Source organism: Lagenorhynchus albirostris, chromosome 10 (genome assembly GCF_949774975.1).
Source record: "Lagenorhynchus albirostris chromosome 10, mLagAlb1.1, whole genome shotgun sequence".
NCBI lineage: Eukaryota > Metazoa > Chordata > Mammalia > Artiodactyla > Delphinidae > Lagenorhynchus > Lagenorhynchus albirostris.
The window spans coordinates 98,661,852-98,689,198 of record NC_083104.1 but is presented as its reverse complement, the minus strand read 5'-3'; the positions used below and the strand labels follow the sequence as shown (position 1 = coordinate 98,689,198).

Sequence of the window (27,347 nt, the reverse complement as noted above, 5' to 3'; positions counted from 1 at the left end):
CTCAGGTGATTCATCTGCACATTCAGGTTTTAGAAGCACTACCATTGTGGGGAATTATAATTTTGAAAACTTAAGGCTAATAAGATACTCCAGTGACTGGAAGGAAATCAACATAGTTCATGCATTTTTGTGTAGAGATCATGGCAAATCCTCTCTAGAGTGGGTGTTCCTTAAGAGTGAGGGTTGTATTTGATTCTTTTGTGCATCCTAAGCATCTAGTATAATGCCTGGCTCACATCTGATTCAGTGAGAGTGAATGAACAAATGCTGTTAAAATAAAAATAGAGCAGTCAAGTCAGAGATGTTACAGTATTTGTTAAAAAGGTTAAGATGGTTGGTTCAATGGGCAAGTACAAGGACATTCAATAGGCACACATGAAAAGCAGAATATGTGCAAATGAAACATTTTTGCCCAAACACATAGTGGAAACAAACTGTCATTTGCTTAATTAGGACGGAAGCACACAAAAAAGTTCTAAGCATCACTCTGCTTTGCCTGATGATTTGATAACCGTGTCGTTTAAAGAGCAAATGTGACACTGGGATGCATAAATATTTTCATTATGCTAAGCCATATTGTTGGTTTATTATGCTGGTCAAATTTTACTAGAATTCTGCACTCATTGACCAAGGAAGAACCTAGAATATACAGTGGGTTAAAGATAAAAATCACTTTAGGAAATTAAGAGATTTAGATAACAGTTCAGAGAATGCTAAAAGATAAAAACATTAGTTAAGCCTAAAGCCTGCAGTGCAATCCTATTTGGAGTTGGTCAAATGTCACACATTATGGGCACAGTCCCCACAAGCCTGCTCTCACTTCAGAACCAGCTGCAAGATCCGAGGCTCCCAGGCCACCAACTGGTTACAAATTTGGGGGTGTTACCACTTTCCCCTCAGGTTCCATACTTCGCTAGAACAACTCACAGAACTGAGGAAAGCGTTATACATTCCACTAGAGTTTTATCATAAAGGACACAAATCAGGAACAGACAAAAGAGACCTGTGGGGCAAGGTCTACGCTTCCGTGCCCTCAGGAGCATCACCCTCCTGGCACATCCGTGGGTACCTACAATCAGGGAAGCAATCCCAAACCTTGGTCTCCGGAGGTTTTATTGGGTCTCACTATGTAGCCATGATTGACTGAATGACTGATCATGCAATTGAACTCAGTCTTATCTCCAAACCCCTTACCTTCCCCAAAGGTTGGGCCGATATCCTGAGGCTCAAAACCCTAATCCTATAGTCACATGGTGAGACTTTCCAGCAAGGCCAGCCCCGACCCTGGAACCACCAAGACTAACAATTCCTATCACGGGAAACTCCAAGGACTAGAAGCTCCCTCCAGAAATCAAGGACAAAGGTTGGCCGAATTCTTTACTATACAACATGCCTTGCTGAGGATTCCGGCCAGGCTGGCTTACCTCTAGGTCAGATCTTGACACAGTGATCCACAAAGAGTTGGCTACATTCTTCTGCTATTGTTATTTTGTTGCACTGCTATTTTGTTATTGTTATCTTGTATGCCAAGAAGGGGACATTATATGGCAGAATTCAGAATGTATCTTTTTTTTGTCTAAAGGTAGTCTTTGATGACTAGCTCTGTATGACACATATTTACTGAGTGCCTACTATAGGTATGACAGGCACCTGATGTGAACACAGACGAAGAAACAATTGATATCTACATACAGCTTGAAACAGACATCTATGTGCATTCCACTAATGTGTCCATCAAACGATCCTCACCTATTCACTCAAGTATGTCTCACAAATTCTTTACTAAAGACACTTCGTCACTCACGATGTTACTTTGGGTTACTTAAATGTTCATAGTGAGGTACAATGAACAGAAAACATGCCTCGCGGTGTGACTGGGTTTGAAACGTACTCCTGTGCCGTAGTGTTATGTGAGCTAGTAAGCACTCACCCTGGTCCTCAGCCTCTGTATTTGCAAAAATGTAAACATGAATAATCACATCCTCTTAGAGAGGCAGCACAGTGGTTAACGGCATGAATCTGGAACCAGACTGCTTGACAGCTCTGGCTTTTTCTAGCTATGTGAGGTTACGAATGTCACAGCTTCCTCATCTGTAGAATGAAGCTAATGCTTACCCTTAGACAGGTGTTGTGAGGATTAAGTTATTGGATATAAAGCACGTATAATAGTGCCTGGTACCTAACAAGCACTTAAATACTGGCTATTGCAATGAATATTTTATTCTTTTTTTTTTTTTTTGGCCACACTGCACAGCTTGTGGGATCTTAGTTCCCCAACCAGGGATTGAATCCGGGCCCTCGGCAGTGAACGCGCAGAGTCCTAACCACTGGACCACCAGGGAACTCCTGCAATTAATATTTTAAATTCCCTTATTACTACTTTTTTTGGTTGCTGGGATGACACAGGCATGAAAGGCCATATTTTAAATCTGGCACAAAGTACACATCCCAATGTTGATTTCCTTCACTACAGAAATTATGCTGTATTTTAGACTACTACTCTTCCATGATACAAGTAAGTGAGATGAAGTTTACCTCCTTCTCATGGCAGGTCAACAAGGGAAATGGAGTGTAAAGGGTTAGCCTGACAAACTGATTTTTTTTTTTTTTTTTTGCGGTACATGGGGGTCTCTCACTGTTGTGGCCTCTCCTATTGCGGAGCACAGGCTCCGGACACGCAGGCTCAGCGGCCATGGCTCACGGGCCCAGCCGCTCCGCGGCATGTGGGATCCTCCCGGACTGGGGCACGAACCCGCGTCCCCTGCATCGGCAGGCGGTCTCTCAACCACTGCACCACCAGGGAATCCCTGACAAACTGATTTTTAAACAGTGCTAAATTGTTTAAAATTGGGGATGGCGTAGGTGGGATGCGGAGCTGGTAACAGGCAAAAACATTAGAAAAGTATGGGGATAAAAGGATGACTTGATAAGTTAAATTTATATTTTATCAAGGATTCAGGAAAATTAACTTTTTTTTAAAAAGCACAAATCCTTACTGTCTTAGAGTTTAAGGCAGTAGTATGAAGTGCAAATTAATATTCCTTTCACTTTAAAATATGAAAACTTTAAAAATGATTATCATTTGGGGGAAAAAAGACCCACAGTATTTAATTTAACATATGACACATGAAGACCAGGCAGAATTTCTTGGGCTAGATCCTTAAATTATCATGGGCTCTGCTGCACCCACATATGCACAAAACAGGTTTAGGTCACCATCAGAATACAGTGGAATTTTAAGAATGAGATTAAATATTCCAAGTATACTATACTCACAAAATATAAGTGATATTACTAAGAGCATGGATATTAAGCTGTTTTAACCAACATTTACACTGAAAATGAAGATTAATAGGATTTTTTTTAATACAGTGGAAGCAATTCCAAAACTTACTGCTAAAAAATCATGGCCAAAATCTTTCTGAATATAGAGTTAGAACTGTGCAAGCGGGCTTCCCTGGTGGCGCAGTGGTTCAGAGTCCGCCTACCGATGTGGGGGACACGGGTTCGTGCCCCAGTCCGGGAGGATCCCACATGCCGCGGAGCGGCTGGGCCCGTGAGCCATGGCCGCTGAGCCTGCGCGTCTGGAGCCTGTGCTTTGCAACAGGAGAGGCCACAACAGTGAGAGGCCTGCGTACCGCAAAAAAAAAAATACCAAAAAAACCCAACTGTGCAAGCAACATATTGTGTGAATTTGCTAAATCTACTTTTTAATTTATCCAATTTCATCTTCAAGCTGTCAAATTAAATTTCATTTTTAAGAAACACAATGATAATTTTATTATTTTATAGTAATTTAAGACATCAATTATTTTCCCTTCAATTTATTTTTACTTTTTAAGATTTTTTTGATGTGGACCATTTTTAAAGTCTTTATTGAATTTGTTACTCTATTGCTTCTGTTTTATGTTTTGGTTTTCTGGCCATGAGGCATGTGGGATCTTAGCTCTCAGGGATTGAACCTGCACACCCTGCATTGGAAGGTGAAGTCTTAACCACTGGACCGCCAGGGAAGTCCCTCCCTTCAATTTAAAAATCCAAATCATGAAATCTTTTAGCACCTTTGATGGATAATAGGAAATCTGGCTTGTGATACATACTTACAGGATACAGGATGATGACTCTTTTTACTCTATTGCCTATATTCCACAGAAAATGTAAAGCACATTTTCTCTAATAAATACTTTTAAATGATCAGAGAAAAGCCTAAGTTTTAAAGTTTATGTACACTGTACTTCCCATCTTCGTAACAAAATCCAACCTTCACTACCCCAATTCCATCACATTCTTTTAAAGAAAAAATCAGAGAATAATTTTTATTTATAATGAAGTTATTCTCTCTAGACTTAAACCATCAGTTCACTCTTACAACAGAGAATCAATTTAAATAACACCACCAAAATGGAACGGAAAAAAAGAAAACAATCTGCGTTTACATATCAATTTCTTTGATATGTCATAATGATATCCAATTTTTCTTGCAACATGGTCCATTTCCAGTGAAATTCTCAACAGACTGTAAGCATCACAGTCCTTCATCTTGACGTTTTATTCTAAGGTGTGCCGGGTGTGGCTCTTTTGATTGCTTTGGAAGTTAAACAGTCCAACAAAGACTCTGAAGAAAGGGTGACTTCACATGTAATCCATCCACAAATGACAGCATGCCTTCAGAGCCTCTGGTTTTTATAAAAGTTCCTTTGGAAAGTTAATTGATTGATGAATTAATTCTACGTTATAAAGCGAATCACTGCCTAGACAGTCTGTGCCAACGTCCCCGACCTCCTCACTTCCACTGTTTTGTTTATCACATCATACAGCGATGGGAGTCTTATTTTGTCCATATTTTTGCTGTAAACATTGAGAAATATACCAAGGACAACTAACAAACCAGACCATACATACCTAAGAGAAAAAAAATAAGGAAAAAAGATTAATGTCAGCATCACAATTTGTCATTAACCACAGAATTTGATGACGTCACAAAAATTCCTCAATGAAATAAAATTTTGCTACTGGGTACCTATACTAAGAGCACTAAATAAAACAGTATTTGTTTTATTTTACAAATAATATTTAGATCACACTAGATAGAATTCTATATTTTTAATGTTAAGTATATATGTAGGAAAAGCACTTTACAAGATACTAAATGTAGTTCATTTCTTTGAGGATAATAGCAAATTTGAAGTCCAACTCCTACCAAAGGTCTCAGGAGTATGTTTAAAGCCCTGGATATGTAAACCTGCCAATGGCCTACTTAGCCCCTGCAGAAAGAGAAGCTAATTTATAGAAAACAAACAGAGTTTTCTAAAATCAGTGGATGCTCAAGTCCTTTATTTATGGCACAGTATTTGCATATAACCTATGCACAACTTTGTGTCTACTTTAAATCATCTCTAAATTATTACAATACTTAACACAATGTAGATGTCATGTAAATAGGTACCAGGTAGTCATTGTAGTAATCAATGCCAATTCTCCTACTTTCTCAGGATGCGTCCCTTTTTATCTCTCTGTATTATACCCCCGCTAGTTGGACTGCTGAATTGAATTCCTAAGAAGGCCATTGGCAGGTTTACATATCCAGGGCTTTAAACATACTCCTGAGGCTTTTGGTAGGAGTTGGACTTCAAATTTTGCTTTATGGAACTTTCTGGAATTTTTTTTCTGAATATTTTTGCTCTGTAGTTGGTTGATTCAATCTGCAGATGCAGAACCCATGGATACAGAAGACCGACTATACATGGCTAAAAGTTTATTTTGTGGTTACCTTTAAGCTCATACAGCTGACCCTTGAACAACGCAGGTTTGAACTGCACAGGTCCAGTCATACGTGGATTTTTTCAATAAATATACAGTCAGCCCTCTGTGTGTGCAGATGTGGAACCCGTAGACATAAAGAGCTGACTGAAAGGGACTTGGGCATCCTTGGATTTTGGTATATGTGCGGTTCCTGGAACTGGTACCCCATGGATTCCAAGGGATGACTGTACATTGATAATTTCTAAGTCTGAATCTTCTCAATTACCAACGAATATAAGTTGAAATGATGCTAATTTCAAATACATACTAGACAGTAAAGAAAACAGTCAATGCTTCCACTGAAAACCACAAACTAAGAAAACCATTAGGGTACAACTCTAACTCAAATCCTTTGTGGGAAAAGACAGCAAATAAACTTAACAATTTTAAAAACCATATATGTATATATATAAAATTTATATATTTGCACCAGGGCAAGGGAAGTCCCTTAATCTCACCACATCACTCACATTCATTTATACTGGAAACAGGGTCACATGTGCATTGGGACTGGTTAGGCAATTTAAGTATACAAAATGATTTCTTCAAAATAATTACATACATTTCTGAAACAGCAGAAGACACATCAATAAATTTGGGTCAAGATGAAAAGGATTCTTTACAAAGAAATTAAGGCTGTTTAAGAGCAGACGTGAAACAAAAGTATCTAAAGGTAGAGAAACTTGTCGAATTAAAAAGTACTTACTGAAACGTGAATGGTTTGGCAAAGAATATAAATGAAAGTACAATGGTCATTCCTTTTCTCCCTGTTGTCACTGTAGGGAGAAAAAGGGTGGTTTTAGAATGCGCCTATTGTCTTGGTAATATTTCGGAAATAATTTATTTAACAAATATTTACAGAGCCTACTGTGTGCCAAGATCTACGTGAGGTGCCAAGGAAACAAAGGAAAGCGAGAAAAAGAAGAAAATCAAACAGAAGGTCACTGCTTCTGCTACCATGGAGTTTATAGGCTAGCAGGGTTACAGACATTAAATAATAGAGTTACATTTAAAGTACAACTGTAATAAGTGCTTGATGGAGGCCATGAGGCTACGGAGGCACGTCATCCTTTAGGAAGACGTACTTAGTCTGACAGGAAAGAAAGGACTTTTCCAAGGAAGATGCGATTGGATTCTGTATCTTTAAAAGCAGCAATCTAAAGGACATCCTAGTGGTGGGCATCTATGGGTAAGACCATGAGACATCTTTCCAGTCCTCTGTACACTGTCCTTCAAGGCTTATGGCCTGAAGCTTTCCTCCCTCGTCCCACCCCGGTGCAGAGAGGAACTCTGCATGTGGCTCCGGTACACCTTTCCACCACTAGACTGTGTGCTTTACTCAGTTCCTTGTCCTCATTTCCACAGACTCTGTAGTTCCTGGCACTTAATCTTCAAAGTGTGAATTAATGAATGAATACCAGATGAAGAAGCTGTTTTGGAAACTGTTAGAGCCTGATTCCCCAAATCTATTTTTCCTACTACTTTAGTAAAAAGACCCCTACTTTTAACTGGGATACCTTCCCAGCCTCTCCTACAGTCAGGTGTGGTCACGGGACTAAGTTTGGACAACGAAGTGTGAGCAGAAGTGCTGTCTCTAGGAGTGTGATTTGTAGGAACTTTCCATAAAGAGAAGGATGTGTCTTTCATCTTCCCTCCACCTACCCTGTCTGGAATGAGGACGAGGATGGCAGAGCAGAAAGAGGGACTGGATTCCTAAGGAGCTGGAGCTACCATGCCAGCTTGGGAGGCACATGGCATACGGTTAAGAGGACAGGTCTGGAGATAGACGGCCTCAGTTGAAATACTGATTTTGCAACTTACTAGCTGGCTGATCACTTGGCAAGCCACTTAACCACCCTGTGCCTCAGTATACCCATTTGTAAAATGGAACAATAACAGCACCTACTTTATAGGATCATTGTGAGGTTAAGATGAATAATATATGTAAAATAGCTAAAATGGTACCTGGTACATAATAAGGGCTATGGACATGTTAGCTGTTATATTTCCATCTCTGGATTTGTTTCACGTGAGAGAGAAAGACACCTGCCTGCACCTTCAACACAAGGATTGCATCTCACATTTCTTTATACCAATCACAGGGCTCATCAACACATACAGACTGATATCAGACTCTTTTTGAACAGCTACTATCTTACAAACAAAACTGAAACCCAAGCTAAGTGCATGCATTTGCGATCTTTCTTGACAGCATGAGCTGACTTGGAGGGTTGCTGATATGGCCCAATCTAGTTAAATTCCCTCTACTTACCATTAGGGACGTAAACTTTAAAAAGCAGAGTCATATGTGAGCAAATAAAGAGAACAGTTAGGAAGAAATATACTTTTACAGAGGGGGCATTTATTCATTTGTTTCATTTCCTCTGTGGTATTAAAATAAATATTCCTCTAAAACCGTGAAAAATCAACATCAGGTAAATGAGTAAGGTGTAAACGCCTTATGGATGTAAATTCTACAGATCTCTGACAGAGATGATCTTGTCCAACCCAATCTCTTCACAAAAGAGAGAAACGAGGCCCAGGGAAGAGGAGAGACTTACTCTCCAGGTCTCGTATCATTAAACGTCAGGGCTGGGACTGGGCTGCACCTTCTCTCACACCCCAGCCTAGCGTTCCTCATGGCAGGTCACACGGCTTCCCATCCTGATGGGCTTCACCCAGGGCTCTCTCCAGATGGGAGATACTGAGAGCATTTGTCACGTGGACCATTCTTTTGGCAAACAGTATGAGGCAGCAATTGGAGTCATCTGCTCCCCTCACTGGGCCTCACCTGCAGCCCTGCACCTGCTCCCCTCACTCCTCCAAAGCAAAGCAAGTAACAACCTCCATTTCTCTGACATGCCAAGCAAAGTCCTTGCACAGAGCACGTGCATAATAATTATTAGTGAAAAGGGAAGCTCATCTGGTTGAGGTTCTAGAAAGTGTACAAACGAAAGGCCCCAAAACCTTTGCTTAAAATATACCTGTCATGTTTTAAGTGTAACAAAACTGTAATTTTCCATTATAAATTAAAAGTGATTAAATACAGTATTTTTCCTGGAAGGTATTCATCCCATCATACTTTTTAATAAAAACATCTTTTAATGTACTTAAAGTTACTATCTAGATAAATGCATATATCTGATTTAAAAATTAAACCTTCAGGGCTTCCCTGGTGGCGCAGTGGTTGAGAGTCCGCCTGCCCATGCAGGGGACACGGGTTCGTGCCCCGGTCTGGGAAGATCCCACATGCTGCGGAGCGGCTGGGCCCGTGAGCCATGGCCGCTGAGCCTGCGCGTCCAGAGCCTGTGCTCCGCAACGGGAGAGGCCGCAGCAGTGAGAAGCCTGCGTACCGCAAAAAAAAAAATTAAACCTTCAAATAAGAAATTCAGATCAAACATCATTTTCTTTAGAATTTTAAAGAAATACCATAAGCCAAGGAATAAATTGGTGAAATGTGACAATATTCTTTCTTTCTTTCAAAAAAAATTTCTTTTTGGCTGTGCTGTGCGGCTTCAGTGATCTTAGTTCCCGACCAGGGACTGAACTCGGGTCCCGGCAGTGAAAGCACCGAGTCCTAACCACTGGACCACCAGGGAATTCCCGACAATTTTCTTTTTAATGAAGAGCAGATGCTGCCCTTACCTTGTGAAAAAGAATATCAAAGAAAATTTAAATGCTTATTTCATAATCTAAGCAAGTATATCGTTCTTACCTGTTACAGCAAAAAGTGCACCAAAAATTTTAATCAAAGCCAGAACAAAAGAGATTCCAAAATACCCAGTGAGGGAAAAAAGGAAAGCATAACCATAGGTCCTAACTGGATCCTGCAAATATAAACAGCCTGTTAGAAAAATGCAAAACAAACCCTGAGGTATTACAAATGAAATAAAACTACAGATTTTCATCAACTTTCTGAGCAATAATAATAAGCCATTCAACAATGCAGTCAAGCAGAGATTCTGATTTAATGGAAAAATGAGGATGAAATGAAAAATCCCCAACTTCTACGTTATGAATAGTTTAAAAATTAACTTATAGGAAAGAGCGAGGATAAAAAATTTAAATATAAATCATTTCATTTCTGAAATAATTTCTGATTTACATATATTGTATTAAAGGAGTTATCAAATTACATAAAACAGTCTTTTTGGACAAGGGGAATTAGAAATACAGAGGAAACTAATTAATGGAAGATGTTTATTTTTAAAAATGTGATTAGTGTTTACCTTTGAACAAAATGTTACTGCAGGGCCTAATCCACTAGTGCATGTCAATCCCAATAAAATGTACACAAAACCGATTGAATACGAATACAAAACCTAGAGTAGAGAAAAATAGAGTGGAAAAAAGTGCTATTTAACCAAAGGTGTAAAATGAAGGTTTTCAATATATGGCTCAATTTCTTTATTTCATTAAATCTGTAGAGGAAACCATTTTAAAAGTCACATCATTGTTTCAATATGGCCTAATTTTCTGGAAATGATGGTTGATTCTGTTTATAAGTTTACACATTATTTTAGGTACAACATAACACAGCAGTACTAATCCTTTCATAGATGGTTACCTAATTATTCATTTTTTGCCTCGTTTAATTACTGAATTCAAACCAGATTTTAATGTTGGGGGTCCTAAAAACATACACAAAACAAAGATACTCTAAAACTACTTATTAGACATGAAAAAAACCAAACATTAAGTTTGCAAGTACATTAAAATACAATGAAAATAAGCAGTATATGACATACCTATTGCTTAATTTCCCAATTTTCCTACCAATCTTTCGATTACACTCCTTATAAGCAGAATCAGTGTCATCATCCAACTTAAATACCTGCTATGTGTCAGGTACTGTGCTAATAACGCTCTATATGGATTATTCCATTTATTTCTCACAACCAACCTAAGAGACAGGCACTCTTAATCATCATTCCCCAATGTGTGGATGGAAAAACTAAAACTTAGAGATATTAAGTCACTTTCCTCAAACAGGAGAGCTAGTAGAGAACTAAGGCTATCTTAGTCCAGAGCCTACATCTTAACCACTGTATTACATTCTTTCTACCTACTTACAATTCCTTAATTCTCTGATCGTTATCTTATCTAGGGAGAGTGGTGATGATGATCAAGAAAACTCCTGACCAAGATTAAAGTTCCTATGTTCTTAGGGACACTGTAAAGATGCCCCACTCTGTTGACTAAGTAATCAGTCCTACATATCCTTACTGCTGTGTGCTCTGTCTGTCTAGCAAGGTGATGGGCTACAAAACTAATGCAAACACAGCATAACAACCTTCCTATATACAAACACCAACCAGCTAGGAGATATATTGGAAGAAAAGGCAGTATTTGCAGTAATAACGGCAAAAAGATGAAACACCTAACAATAACTTCAATAAAAAATAACTGGAGTTATACAAAGAAAACTTTAAAATCTAAGGGACATTTAAAAGTAACGCTTGAATAAAAGGAAAGTCATACCTTATTCTTGGACTGAAAGAATCAAGTGTATAGATGCCATTCTCCCTAAATTAATTTATAATTCAATGCCATACCAATCACAATAGCAATGGGTTTCTAGTTTATTTGGGGATATGAACACCCAAGAATAACTACTGGTAGTAACATTCTGAAAAACAAAAGGAACAAAGGTGGCTAGTCCTAACAGATGGTAAATGTATGGTGATAAAGCTGCTGTCATTATATGGTTCTGGTGCAGAAATAAGCTTGAAAGAATAAAACTGTGAACCCTGCATTAGAATAAAATAGGATAAAAGAAGGTATTTAAAATAAAAATTGGAAAAGTGAATTATTCAATAAATGATGTTGGGCAAAGTGGATAGCCATACGGAAGAAAATTTTTTTAAAGTTTTGGTTGGATCAAAGATTTAATAAATAAGGAAATTATAAAACTAGTAGGCAATGGGCATAACATTCTTAAATGTTAGAGTTGGAAAAGCCCTTTTCAATCATAACACATAGCTAGAAGTCATGAAGGAAAAGATAAGCTAAACTACATGTAAATTACAAACTTCTAAATGGAAAATAATACCAAATACAAAGAGAGAAGAAAAATGATGTAACAAAGCATTTTTTTAACACGTCCCAAACTCCATAAATCAAAGAGGAAAAAATTTATCAAATGCTTGCAATAAGGTATCAGCAGTGATAATGGTATTTTACTTTTTACCTTCCTATAATATTTGAACGTACTACTTTTATGAAAATAATGATGATAAACTAGTTTAAAATTGCAATGCGAGTCTTCAATACCATAATTATGTCATAAAATTAAGTATATCGTCATTTTTGAGTCTGTCTGATGTGAAGAAAAAGCACTAGAGTATTTACCATTTCCGAATTAGAAGCATTATGAAGTTTCATAGCTTTCTCTTGGACATTTCCAATGACAGCATCTGCACATAGTGCCAGGGAGATGAGGATCACACCTTCAAGAAGGCAGAAGAAAAAAATAACCTCATTTACACATATGAACGATAATCAAGACTTATCAGAAATTTAATTGGGCTAAAAAACCAAAATCAGACCTTAAATCACATTTGCTCAGCAAAGTTGAGTATTTTTATCCACAACCAGTTGTAACAGGCATGTAGGTGATGTTATTAAAAAACAAAAAAAAAAACCAACTAATACTAATAAATTGCATTAATGCTGTCACCTTGTTGTGTTTCACAATCATGTCAAATAATATTTCTGCTTTTAAGCAGATTATATGTTTGAAAGAAACACTGTATTAAACAAATACAGAAGAGATTCTTAGATCATCTATTGGGATTGGTGACTAGTCAGTTAATTCAAACAATCAAAGGAAGAGGGAAAGCGTAAAAATAGTACCCATATTATTAAAATATTTAATTTAAAACACATAAACATAATGCAGCTGTTAAGGCCTCTTCTTTGAGTATGGGTCTGTACCAAAATTCTGCACTTGCCTTTGTGCAAGCTGCATTCAGAACACACAGTCTCTATGATTTCCAAGTTGTTTTTAAAAAGTGCACCAAAAGCTTAGTAACTTGTGAAACAATCAGGGTATAGAGTCCTTTCATATTTTTATGCTTCCCCCCAATTTTTACCCACACTTAATTCAACAGTAATTTTATTGACTTGTCAATGTGTTTAAAATTAACTTAGTTTTCACAGAAAGAATTCTCTCTTCAAACTCATTTTTGAATAACTTAAGTAACATTTAATTATTGTATAATTAAAATAACACATACAACTGAGATGAACAAATCTGGAATTCAACACACTCATACAAATGTGCATGTGTACCTGAGAAGCACGCTACTACCTGCAAGTATATAGGACACTGGCCACCAGTCATGGTGCTTTACCAAAGAAAAACAAAAAAACAAACAAAAAACCGCAACCTTGGTTATATCTGTGAGTCTGGTAAGATTTGAAGTTTTCTCTGTTTTTAAAAAATATATAAGCAATCAAAGGTAGCAGAGGGTTTCCCTGGTGGCGCAGTGGTTGAGAGTCCACCTGCCGATGCAGGGGAGGCGGGTTTGTGCCTTGGTCCGGGAAGATCCCACATGCCGCGGAGCGGCTGGGCCCGTGAGCCATGGCCGCTGAACCTGCGTGTCCGGAGCCTGTGCTCTGCAACGGGAGAGGCCACAGCAGTGAGAGGCCCACGTACCGTGGAAAAAAAAAATGGGTAGCAGAAAAATAAATGTACATGTGTATGCACGTAATTGAGAATTTTCAAGTTTTCATACTTATTCTTCAATTTGACTTTTTATCATCTAGCTTTGGTATTTATTACCTAAATATACATTTTTATTCACCAAACTTGATTCTGAATGCTCTTTTCCTTGTTTCAAATATCAAATCTGTCCTTGAAAGAAAAAGACATGCTATTATCCAAGACTTGGAAAACAACATCCCAACTCTTAAAAGGCTATTCAAAGACATCCCAAAACTGTTCTGAACAATGGCAACAGCATGAAAATACCTGAATTGCATCTGAATTACCTCAATATTTTAAAGGAGGACATTTATTTGAATAAGTAAATTCTGATATATTTACTTCATACATCCGAAGTTTTATTTATGTCTGTCTTAAGTAACCATCTTAATAGCTAATTTAATCTCCTTCAGACAACACACTCATAGATCAGGGACTGTGATAAGTGCTCATCAATTATTCTCAATGATGAGGAATCGTTAGGTTCTCATGCCCTTAAAAAACATCCCCATGGAACTCAGAAAGGGTGAGCACTTGAGTTATACTGAGAAGTTACAGACCACCAAAACCAGCTGTCTCCGTCACTGTCATCACCCTCACCCCACCACGTGCCAAGTGCTTTCACGTTCATTATTCCAGCACCTCATTCTATCCTTCCACTACCTTTGTGTGAGGCAAGCTATTATCATTATCTCTGTTTTACGGTGAAGCACTCCTCTAAAACAGCTTTTCCCCTCAGTTTTCAAATATAATCTTCCTTTTGCAGTTGCTGACACGAAAACAAAGTGTTCCTGAAAAACCTAAACCATGTTAGAAACATCTGCAACTCTAAGCTTTCTCACTGAAGTAAGGATCACTCGTACTCTGGATCAAAGCTGAAAGAACAGACCTAATAGGTTCTATCAGCATCGTCTGTAAAAGGCTGGTTTAAAGGGCTGCTCTAAGACGCTGATCTGAATCCATTAACTTAGCATGATTAACCAGGTTAGTAAGAAACATAGACTAACAACTGGTCAGGAACATTTTGATTCTTAGAAAGAACAGCAAAGTTGACGTAAATGATTTTCTTCATTACTTCATACTTTTTTTTCTCAAATAATTACAGTTTGTACTGCTGATATATGTATATATATATTACATATGCTGCTCTTTTTGTTGTTATTTTGTTTTGCTTTGTTTTTCTCCCTGTTCTCTCAGAGTTCCTTTGAAAGAAATATTTTTGTCAGGTATCAGGCTAGGAAATGGGATGAAACTAAAATAATCTTATGAGTGACACTCAATAGTTTAAGAATGACAATACTGTATATATAATAAGCAATCTCTCTGTAAGGTCTTTAGACTAAAAACGAGATTCCAACACTATTTTTATTCTTATTTATTTCTAAACATACTTTAATACCTATTCTCCTCGTGAAAGATCTAAATTTAATTTACAAAATTCCACGTGGCACACCATGAGGAAAAGTGTTTATGGTGGAAGCTTTATGCACTTTAAGGTTATGACCACATTTATATTACACAGTTCAATATTAAAGAACAGCATAATTTTCTTTTTTTAAGCTAATACAATGAAAAGTAAATTTGCAAGTTTCATTTTTTTTAAGAAAATGAGAATAACAATTACTACTGTGATCCTCCTATAACTCATGTGTATATTTCCAATTCAGCTCATAAGAAATTGGTCTGTCATGTACTTGATAATGGGAGATTCTATCTAGGCACACAGCCTCTTGTCATGTCAAAATACTATACAAGAGTACTGAAAACAACTGTTATGTTTCCAGAGTTGTGATATTTTTACTACATCTTATATGGAAAGTCCAAAAGCTTTATGTTAGATATGAGAATCACAGATGCCACACCATCATTTAAAACCCTCATGAAACTGTAAAAATTCTTACTCTAAACCGAAACACCTACAAAATCTAGGAATACAAGTAAATTCCTTACCTGTCAGGTTGAAATTTGGTGCAACCGTGCTGTCGGCCAGGGTAAACCATATCAGGCCGAGGCTCATGCATAAGGCAGCAGACACATCAGCAACATTGTAATGCTTTCCTGTGCAAAATAAATGTAAGCCAACCTGATTATGCAATTACCCACTCAGCACAGTTTTAGATCTATGTGTTTAAACAAGTAGAGCAGGGACTGCCTTTTATATCCAATGTCAAAAATGATCACGAGCGCTTAGGTCAAGGCATGAGACAGTCACAGAAGGGCTTTGAAAATCAAAATTACCCCGTGAGCACCAAAATGTCCTTATAAGTTAGATACGAGATCCTTCTCATGATAGTGAGTAAATATGAACATTTAAAAAGTTTGTGGAAACTAGTGCTTTTACTTTATGTATAACATAAGGCTATGAATTTTCTTATACTTCGTAAGTTTACCAAGAAACCAGAGTAGTCATTCAGGCTGTATATGTTTGCAAATACTATAGTCAGATAACTTCTAGGTTGGTGAGGATTAACTTATTTTAGCACATCCAAGTTTAAATAATGAAATCACATAGCGTAACTTTTTGGAAGGACTGTTAAGGAGATATTATACAGGTCAAGTCAGTTACGACGTGAAATGTGATTTTTAATAGGAAATTGGGATCATTGTTTTTTCCTGCGTGAACAGTTATCCTGAAATTATATGTGAAGTAGTTGACATACACATTTTCATTTTAAAAGGCTCTTTTGGGAAGGCTTATAATGCATAAAATGAAGTCAGGCTTTATAAGAACTTTGGTGATTATCAAAACATGAATATTCCTCATGACAGTCAGATGAACAAAACAAAAACTTGTTCCACTGCTTGTCGCTATCACTGCCTCCCCTTTTACTCCTGTTTTCACATAGCTGGTAATTTAGTTGGGATCCTAGGGAGTCAACAGTCAGCAGAGCTGGTTAACAAACACTTGCTCAGCTTAAGCTTTACTTCAACATGGGAATCGTCCATTTGTATAATGGAGGTGGAGAGCAGAGCCCTGGAGAGTAGAAAAATGAAAGAACTGAAAAAAAGAGCTTTCTAGGTACTTCTGAGCTAGGCCTTCAATATGTAAATACAATATTTCTGGAAATGTAGTAGGTTCCAGATTAAAAGAATAAAACAAAATACTATTTTTATTTTTCCCCATCTCCAAATTACTGATTTCAGATCCTGAGGTATATCACAGAAGTATCGGTGTTTTTATAATAGCTTTTTTTTTTAATGAGATATCACTCAGAAGTGTTACAATATCTAGACTGTTCATTAAAGATATTAATTGAAGTTTAATGTTTTTCCTAATGCTAGATGCCATAACATATCCTATTAATTTCAAACAGTATGAAAATATATCATTACTATACCTTGAATTAAAACTCCTCCTAGCATAACAGGAATCAATTTGCAGCACTTGAAGATGACTTGGGTAGGATAATTCAGGTAGCCCAAGGAAGTGTTTGATAACCCCATAGTACCCACAGTTAGAAAAGCTATTATCATGTAGGTTTTTCCTGGTATTCTGTAAAAGACAATTTTTAAAATCTTCATTTTGGGACCCAATTCATACTACTGTAAGAGAATGTGTTTACAATGTGTAAATTTCTAATTACTCTTCTAATTTCTGTTTAATATTTCTATAAATATCGGTAAAATATCACTATTCTTAAAGTTACAACAGTGTTAACTTGTATAAAAGAATGTTGGTGAAAATAACAATTTACCTTTATTTAATTAATTGTAAGTGAGAACTCTCAACTGTCTGAAAAAGTAGTACATTAGAGAGTTACTTAGATTCTTACTGAAAGTATAAATGCTATTACATTTAGGGTTTTTTAACAGTAGTTATAGCTACATATAAAAACCATCTTGACTAAATTTAGAAAAAAAGAATTGATTTAAAAAAAAATTGGCTTCTATAATGGGAAAAGGCACCTTAGTTAATTAACTTCTAAATTGTTGTTTCCTAACATTCCATCTAGCATTAGGAAAAATACCTCTATCCATTCTGCTAGAATAATCTGAGCAGAATTTCTCTAGAAAAAGAACAAGGTGGTTTAAAACTCCAGACATGGTTTTTATTACCATAATGTCTTATGATTCATCTCTAATGCTGTAATTCTATAAAATGTTAAAACAATCAACTTTCAGATGAGGAATCTGACTCTTCTCATGATCCCAAATTTTCTACCTTGGGCTCTAACTGGATTTCCTAAAGGAGATTCTTAATTTGGTATCTTCATAATTCTGAGCTGGTCTTGTGAGCATATGCTCACAAGATACTTAATGGTCTAAGACAATAATCTTGTACATTGGTGCACTATTCATATAATTAAATTATGTTGCATTTTTAGATCTAGTTTCCATTTTGGGATTTGTGTTCATGTTTAAATCAAGGTGACAAAATTCCACATTTTTTATACGGCTAGATATAAGGCAAAATAATTTACTAGATAAGTTCAATTAAAATGCATCATTTCCACTTATGTTTCAATTTTGAGACCTTTGCTTACACTTTACTAACACAGTGGTCATCATTTAAAATCCATGTGGAAATAACTGGGCATGCCCGTTATGCATCAGTGTACACAGACACTGGTTTTTATGCTGTCCGTGGGGTTTAACTCTCAGTGGGGTATCAGTGAAGGAGGACAGCACCACTTCTCCAGGTAATGATAAAAGTCAGAAGAGGCAAATTTCCTCATCCATAAATTGCAAACAGTGGCCAGAAAATAAAAATTCGGGTCAGAAGAATCACAAGATTAAAAAAAGCAACACAGTAAAGGAAGAAAGAAAACCAGCCTGGAACTCAGGAAACCTAAATTCAAAAGGTTCCAACTCTGAGTGCAGCCTGGGGCACGAGCTCATGGAAATCCCAGCTCTCCTCCAGGTCTGCTTTCTCACTGGTGAAATGAGGTTAGATTTCATCATCTTGCCTCTAGGACTCTCACTGTTTCTATTTGAATACCCCAATTGCTTACTACTTTAGATATGATGGGAAAGTCGTAACTTTGATAAGCCCCTTAGCTTTTTAATTTGGTACAGATCTCCTTTATTAAAAACTCACATACAGTGATTAACACTGAAGTTACAAGATGATCTTTGGTGAAATATATACTTTGGAGTAATATACTTTGGAGTATATTTAGGGTATCCTAGTCTATGATGGGCTATATCACACATCACCATATTTCATCCTCAAAATGAAAGAGAGAATTTAAGAAACTTCCCTGAGGTATTGACAGAATAGGGGGCAGTAACATGACTCAAATCCATGTTTTCTGACCCCAAATTCTGTACTCTTCAAGTACATGGATATTCATATAAATATAGGAAGAGAGAAAAACCTAAGCAAAGAATTTGACTTATTAAAGGTCTAAAGAGCAGTGTCACTTAAATAAATTCAGATATATACACACTCAAATAAATTCAGAAATAGGGGATTGGGCATATTTTCATTGTAATACACCTATACTTTTTCTAAAAAAGTTTTTAACGTGCCTTGGAAGGAAAAGTTTTCAACTTCTAATTACATTTATTATAGGTCTATAAATTCTTCTACCTAATTCCTTCACTCATGTTTCACTCAAACACAAATGACTTTAAATATGTTATGGTTATATGGTTTAAAGGTTGGGAAAAACATGACTGGAGGCTCACTCCCCATCTTTTGGTAGCTGAGAGGGAGTTGTATCTTTTTAAAATTTAACAGTTAGGAGATGCATCATCTTCGTGTTTTTTTCATTTAATAAATACAGCATTGGGTTCTTTTATTTTAGAAGCAATCAGAGGTCCAGCAGTTTGCAATACATAATGAATATATATGGAAGCCAGGCTTCCATATATATTAGTCCTGACAGACACATTTAATTACTTTCTATTCTACCACCTATGGCTAAGCTAAGTCTTGTAGAGTTTCAGAACATGAAAATAATAAAGAAGATCTCCTCAGATTCAAACGTTTTTAACATTGCTGCTATAATAATTTATTGGCAATAGAGAGGTTGAGAGGTAAAATTAGACGCATGAAGAAATACTGGTGTTACTGATTTAAATATTTAAAATTTTACAGTTATTTTCATACAAACATCAGAAACATTTAAGAAAAAAAAGTAGCTATGAAAAATTTTTATTTTCACTGAAGGATTAAACATTTATATCAATGAAGAATGTCAACATTATAGCTCCTTATTACATTTAAACTGTTCAATATATACATGAAATATTCACATATTAGGGTCTGATATGACAGGATAACCACACTTAAATTTACCAAGAAAATGTTATATTCAAATTCCCAACCACCTTCTGATATGAGTCTAGGTTTTAATTGCATATTGGTCAATATGCCATTAACAATATTTCAAGATATTTCTCAAACCTAGGTGGTCGTTAATTTAAAAGCTACTGTCTATATAAACTCTTTTAGTTTTGACAAAAAGGAACATAATAAAATTTCTCTAATGGTCAAGAATGCAATTCCTACTGCTGGCCATTACAAACGTGAGGATGTTAAGTGGAATATATCCCACAAAACAAAACATTAACTACGCATTTCAAAAACCATTATAAAAATAGGTATTGATATTTCATATCACCATTCTTATGTAGTACCATCATAAATTTTTCAGTAATCACACCTATTTCCATTATAAAAACATACATGTACAACTGAATACTTTCTCCTATTTTAAGAAGATCTATCTTATTATTGAGTCTAAACAACATTTTTTTTTTTTTTGGCTGCGCTGCATGGCATGTGGGATCTTAGTTCCCCCACCAGGGATCGAACCCAGCCCCTGACAGTGGAAGTCCGGAGTCCTAACCACTGGACCGCCAACAAATGCCCTAAACATTTTAAAATCTGATCACATTACACTTTTTTCAATGTATAATGGAAATACCATATTTAATATTTTTAATAAGTTGATAATACTGATAAAAATTCTTGGGTATTAAATGTTGTATTAATGGGAAATGTATATTTCACGTATAACATATTCCACGTGCGCAAAAAATAAAACAATAAAAATGAACTACTACTCGTGTACTTAACTGCCAAAAAATAAAAACAAATAAACCACATACCTTCTCCTTTTGTCCTGAATAAGCTGAAGCTCTATTAGGCCAAATATGGAGTAAAATGCAAACTGCACTAAAGTAAGGTACCAGCCATAGGGCTTAAAACCCTCCACTGAAAATATTAATTCCTGTCAAGAGAGACATGAACACTGTTTAAGTCCCAGGGGCAGACCAATTACCTCACAGCACATTCCTATAAGCACAGCATTTTAATAGAAACCAAGCTTCACCCCCAACAACAAAATGCACAAAAAAACATCCAAACTGTACGGCTTCTGAGAGGTAAAATTAGAGAAGTTAGGAGGCCTTTCCAAAGAAGTGACAGTAGATATCCAGGTATGACAATCAGCAGAACAGAAAGCAGGGGAGGAAGAACTAGGAAGCAACCCTCTCCTATGCTTTTTTCTTTTTTTAAAAGACCAAAATTAAAAGAGTCGCCCAAAACAATGAGGAAGGCAGCTGATTCAAGGACTCATGGACTCTTATAAAAGCATATTTCATTAGAAGTCTATTATCTCAGGCCTGTTTTCCAATATTAAGATAATCAGTTCAAATCGATAATTAATGCTATTTTTTAGAATTCTTGTGCCACAGACTACATAAAACTTCTCCTTATAGAGAAATGGTTACTCTTCTTAAAAATGTTATATCATGAAAACAGTTTTTGTTAATTGTTAAAAAGCCATTTTTTTTTTTTTTTGCTATACGCGGGCCTCTCACTGCTGTGGCCTCTCCCGTTGCGGAGCACAGGCTCCGGACGCGCAGGCTCAGCGGCCATGGCTCACGGGCCCAGCCGCTCCGCGGCACGTGGGATCTTCCCGGACCGGGACACGAACCCGTGTCCCCTGCATCGGCAGGCGGACTCTCAACCACTGCGCCACCAGGGAAGCCCTAAAAAGCCATTCTTAATCTCATTAATTAGTATTCTAATGAAGCTATCTGGCTTAACTGAATGCATCAAACTATCCACCAAATATATATATTTCAGCTGTATTTGAAATAAATTTTAAAAAGATGAAATTGATGGATAAACTTATGTTCGAAGAAAAACTAAACACAGCCTCTAAAAAGATCCTGAACTGAGTCTGTACATTTAGGATGCTGTGTAATTCCACAAATTTAGATTTCACGTTCAAGTAAGTCTGTACGTTATTTAGGACATTTCTGGTTTATAAACTATAAAACATAACAATAGCTTTATTAATACCCTGGCACTCAGGTAAATATTTCACTTTCTATATTGCTAAATTTACTACAAAACCCCATTTTCTTTAACCTATTTTAATATCCAATTAGTAGCAATGCCAGTTCTCACCAAAGTGATGTTACAATTATAATCGGTTTATCTTATTTTAAAAGAAACTTTGCACATATTAGTTGTAAATTAAAATCTCTGATCATTTATCAAATAGAAAAAATTTAATGAAATTTGTAAATTTCTAATTCATATTCCATTAAAATGGCTAACTTTGCTCCCAGCTATTTGGTAACAATGGTATTTCGAAGGACAAAAGAAAAAATTTCTCAATAAGAGATCCTAACATTTGATAAAAGTTACTATTTTGTATTGTTCTTCATTGTAGTATCTGAATTCTTATATCATCTTCTAGTACAAAAGTCAATTATAAATATTAAGATTTTAAAATTCATGTTGTTTTACACTAATGCACCCTATAGCATTTTCAGAAGCTAAGGAACAGTCACAATTGTGTCTTCTCCTTTATACTTAGTTTTATATTTCATCTCTATAAAACAAAGGAAAAGCATACAACAATTTTTAAGATCACTCTGATTATAAATAATATCAGAGATATTATCTACGTTTTCAGAAAACACATCACTTTCCTTTTCTCCAACTATAAAGATTTTCTCATGTTAGGGAGTTGCATAAAAAAGCAAAGTTGGTAACAGCTGAAAATACCCACTGATGAGTTGACAATTGGTAATTAACGGTCCCCGTGCACACATTCTGTTTACACTAGCCTGGGTCCTCATCCATCCAGCTCTTGTCTTTGAAGGTCAGGAATTTCCTGGTCAAGTGTTTACAACTATCCCATAAAACAATGCAAATACAAGACAAACTGGCAATGTTAGAAATGTTTTGCATAGGCAAAATCACAGAAAAATAAGGTTCTGGCAAAGTTGAATTAGAAGAGGAAACCAACAAGAATGAGAACACAACAGATGCTTCAAGAAAAGGATGATTCAAGTATTATAGGACTGAAGAGACACCCTTGGAAAAATAGAAAACATCCTGATACACTTTTGCAAAATGACCTCTTAATGAGCTCCAGGAATCAAGAGTGAATTAGAATGTGGCTTTTGTGCTATCATTCAATTTCATGTAAGAATTATGTTCCAAAATACCAATCAATACTTCAACCATTTTGCAACCTGTGTGCAACTACTGAAGCCTGTGCGCCTGGAGCTCATGCTCTGCCACAAGAGAAGCCACCGCAATGAGAAGACTGCGCACCGCAACGAAGAGTAGGCCCCGCTCGCTGCAACTAGAGGAAGCCCATGCGGAGCAACGAAGACCCAATGCGGCCAAAAATAAATAAATAAACAAAAATAAATTTATATATTAAAAAAACCCCACATGGTTGCAATTACCTACATTTTGCAAAACATAACACTTCGTATTTTTTCATAATTTTAATTTTTTAAGATTGTCTCTTGCTTCCCTTCCCCCATGTAAAATATTTCACTCTAAAATTTGGATCCCTGTTTTCAGTCAATTTAATCGTAAGTAAGTAGCTCTTTCCTACTACTATACTAAGAAACTCAAATTTGTGAATAAACTTGCTATCTTATAAAAGAAAGTATCTTGGACAAAACTATTAGTAGTGCCCAAGTTGAGCTCATTTGTTATAAATAATTAACACATAATAAACAAATGACTAAATTTTTACCTGTATATATCCATAAATTAGGTAAAATACCAAAACTCCAGCAACACATATGAAAAATTGAGTAAGTTTGTTAAATCTGCTGAGATTTATGCCAAGCACTACAATATCATCTATCGACTTGATGTGTGGTGACATCGCTTGGGTTTTGGACGGGACAGTGATAGAAATATATTTCCTGGAGCTGTTGAACTTGAGATCCATTTTTCTTATTTTGCAGCATTCAGTGCTTCCAAAGTTATCTTTGTTGGTTTCCTCCCCTTTGTTCAGTCTTTCTTTTGCCTGCTGAGCCAAGCCCTACAGAAGGAAATAAACAATTAAAGCAAAACATTTAGACCATCAAGTAAAGGGCTATGCTCCAAATAATATCTCAAGTCACATTTGGAAAATTACACAGGTAAGAGTTATTCTCTCTGGATAGTAATATATTAATTCTCCTATTCAAGCTTCCCATCCACCAAAACAATATGCTTAGTCTCCAAACACGGCTAAATTAAATATACACCATTCTTATTTCCACAGCAACAAACTAAAAGCTAACCTTGTATTTATTTCATCAAAGTAAACGTGCCTTTATTATGTTTCCATTTGCAGTGAGGATATAATTTTTAAAGCCCACAATAGTTTACGCATAATGTCTTCAACATTAAAGTCCATCTTTAATTGCAGAAAAGAGTAAAGAACAGCCCAAACTCCTACAGCTACCAAGACAATTGTAAAATTTATTTGCTAATAACATTTTAAAATAAAGTCAAACATCTGTAAGTTGTGCAAAAAGCTAGATTTAACCAAGATTATAGAAAGGATACTATGCTTTAGCAACAGCATCTCTTAGGCTAAAAGAAAACATTTTTTTCCTTTGGAGAAAAATCTCTGCAATTTAAAAGTCTTTGGTAGTTGTTCCATGGGTATAAAGTTTCAGTTATACCAGGTGAATAAGTTCTAGAGACCATCTGTTGTAGAGGCCCTATGACACAGTGTCTGTGCTATGCACTTAAACATTTGTTAAGAGGGTAGATCTCATGTAAAGCATTCTTAACTACACACACACAAAGGGGACACAAGGACACTCCTGGTGGTGACAGATGTTTATTACCTTGTTTATGGAGATGGTATCACAGGTGTATGTATATGCCCAGACTCATCAAATTGTATCTATTAAACATGTGCATTTTTTTGTATGTATCAATTATACCTCAATAAAGCTGTTTAGAAAAAGAAATAAAGCTCTTGGGTTTGTAAAAAGCTGAAAAACACATCATTTTTTGTTAGTCTGTGAAAAACAATCATGAAGACTCCATAGATGACTATCAATTTCTCTTTGGATTAATAGAAAATGAAAAGTAAATTCATGTAAAAGTTGAGGAAAGTGCAGAATTATGACAAACAGAACTTATTAAGAAAAACTTATCTTCCTAGGAAAGAATGTCTGTTACAATCCCAGTGGGAATTAAAATTTACACTCTAGTTGAGAGAAGAGGATAAGAATAATTTTGACAGTGAACTCTCTGGAAATCTTTAAAAAAAACCCCAAAACTGCCATATGGTGATTTAAAATGGCAAGAATTAGAGTCACCTCTTTATGATCGCTTCTAGTTTGCTGATTTACAGAGATTAAGTAGGTCTCCTTCTGTAATTTAAACTTGGGGTCAAGGCTCTGCCTACAACTTGTAACTAATAATACACAGGCATCAAAGAACATTTGTTGTACATGATACCTGCCATATTTCTAAATAGAAAACGTGTAATTTCAAGAAGTTTTACTGTATTTCCTTTCCTTTGCCCATTTCTTCTTTTACACATTGTTCTTGTTGCCCATGCTACGTTTGATCAGTGTCATCTCTGTTAAGACTTTTTAAGTCACCCTGTAGGATCCCCTTGGGATATGACTCTCTTTATAAAGCATGCCTTAAAAGACCTTACCTAAATGTTGTTTGAATGTAAAAGAAATAAAAAGGTTAGCAACTATTTTCCATACGTGTAGGCGTGGGTGTACTAATAAATGGGTGTACAAATGGGTGTACATTCTAATAAATCTGGCCCCATGTAGGTTTTTAAGCTTCCTCTCCCTCCCCTGCATTTAGAATGAAGTTTTATTAATCAGAACATCACTCGTCAGATCATGTGACTGGTGAAGAAAGACTCTGAGCTCTGATAGCCAATAACTGTGATCCTGAATGTCTGCCATATCCCTTCTATTTCAGGCATTAATGACTGATACCAACCATCATCTAAAGAAACTGGTCTAATGTCCTTGTGATGTAGGAAAAAATAAAAAGAAATCAAGCACAGAATTAAAATTAGCTTTCAAATTAAACGATTAACATTTTGCTTTAATTTACAAGTTCACGTAACCCTTGAAACTTAAAAAAACCCCACAGGTGTGAATCACTGCCTAAGGTCTCTTCCTAAAGTCAACACAGACGTTTAATTACTTGAAGTTACAGATAATTGCTAAAATGCAATAAAAAAGTAGCATTTCTAGCACATATTGAAATTTAAAAATAAATGACTGGTGACAATGTTGATTTAAAATACCAACTGAAGTAAAATTTAATTTCTTAACCTATTCTTTCCCAACCTTTTGAAGAAAAGTCTCCCACTACAAAAAGGTAGAACATAAGGAAAATATGTCACTACGATGTGGCACCTTGAAAAAAAAAAACTCGGTTCTGTATTTTGCCACATTCCGCATTACAATTAAAAGAATGTTGCCAATATAGCTAGGTTAACTGGACTCTGAATATTAATCATGACCTGTGGCGTATAATTATAAAATACAGAAAAACAAGATTCCTTCCCATTTCTTTGAACACACTTCATTGCACAAAGTTCAAGAAACTGTGTGCTAATTTTTGAAGATCAGGTTTTTTTTCCTAAGGGAGAAAACTAAAATTAGGACTTTACAGGTATATTAAGAAATTAAGTATTACAAATAACACCTATCTAAATTATTTTCAAAGGCTGCATCTCCCTCTTCCAAGTCCCAAACTAACCCAATAAGAAAACATTCATCCCCAAAACAGTTCTTGACGTCTGATATCCTACTGCAGAAGAAATGCATATGCCCAACATTAAAAAAAAAAAAATGTTAGAACGCCAAATCCTTCCACCTTCTTCCAACATTTCTTTAAGAAAATAAAACGGTGGGCAAGAGAGTTAAGCTGCAAAGACTGGAGGAATTTGAAGAACTACCAGTGGAAGTTCATGACAAGAACTTAACCCGATGAGAACAATCACCTTGCACTGCAAATGGACAGCGGAGTACCATACAGTACCCAGCTGAACGCAGATCCCAGACGTAGTTCTTCACTGAAAACGCTGTTGTGGGGGACCCAGGCGACTGACAGTTGTCCAGAGGCCCTGGGGATAGCCTACCAGACCCTCCCAGAGGTGGTCTCAGGCTTGCAAGCCTGCAAGTACCGGCCTGAGCGAGCTCTCGCCAGCCGCAGGGCGGAAGGGCGAGGACAAGCAGATGCTCCTCCCTGGAAACCGTGCCAGCAGGTTTCCGTTCTTTGTGAAAGGAAGTCACCCGCGCCCTGCCTCCCGACCTCATCCTCGCCCGCTCTCTCCTTAGGATGAAGATGGGCGGTATCAAGGTTCTCCGGGGGCTGGGGCGGGGGGGGGTCTGCGTCACAAACACGGCGAAAGGCCCGGGGGGGCAGTCCACTCCCGAGCCAGTGTGTCACCTGAAAGGGGGACCCCAGCCCAGGGGGCGCCTCAGCCAGACGGAGCGTCTCCCCCTCCCCAGGTCCGTCGCCATCACCTCCTGCTTCTCCTCCTCGCCCACTCCTGCACGTTCCACCGCAGCCGCCGAGGCCTCGCCAGGTGCTCGTATCCCCGGCGCCCGCGCGCCACTTCCGCCTATGTGTCCG

General features: G+C 36.7%; 1 protein-coding gene across 2 annotated transcripts; it reads right to left on the bottom strand.

Moving 5' to 3' along the window:
- Nucleotides 1–4,302: 4,302 nt before the first annotated feature.
- SLC35B3 (solute carrier family 35 member B3) lies at nucleotides 4,303–27,347 on the bottom strand. Of its 2 annotated transcripts, none has more exons than XM_060163714.1 (10): nucleotides 27,239–27,347; nucleotides 23,476–23,769; nucleotides 20,570–20,691; nucleotides 16,849–17,003; nucleotides 15,461–15,568; nucleotides 12,154–12,251; nucleotides 10,032–10,124; nucleotides 9,518–9,629; nucleotides 6,509–6,578; nucleotides 4,303–4,902 (listed from the first exon to the last, which is right to left on the bottom strand). In XM_060163714.1, the coding sequence occupies exons 2-10, from the start codon at nucleotides 23,674–23,676 to the stop codon at nucleotides 4,752–4,754; spliced, it is 1,110 nt and encodes a 369-aa protein (XP_060019697.1). In that variant the 5' UTR covers nucleotides 23,677–23,769; nucleotides 27,239–27,347; the 3' UTR covers nucleotides 4,303–4,751. The 2 variants fall into 2 exon arrangements, with proteins under 2 accessions (XP_060019697.1, XP_060019699.1); XM_060163716.1 differs by having other exon boundaries at nucleotides 27,162–27,339.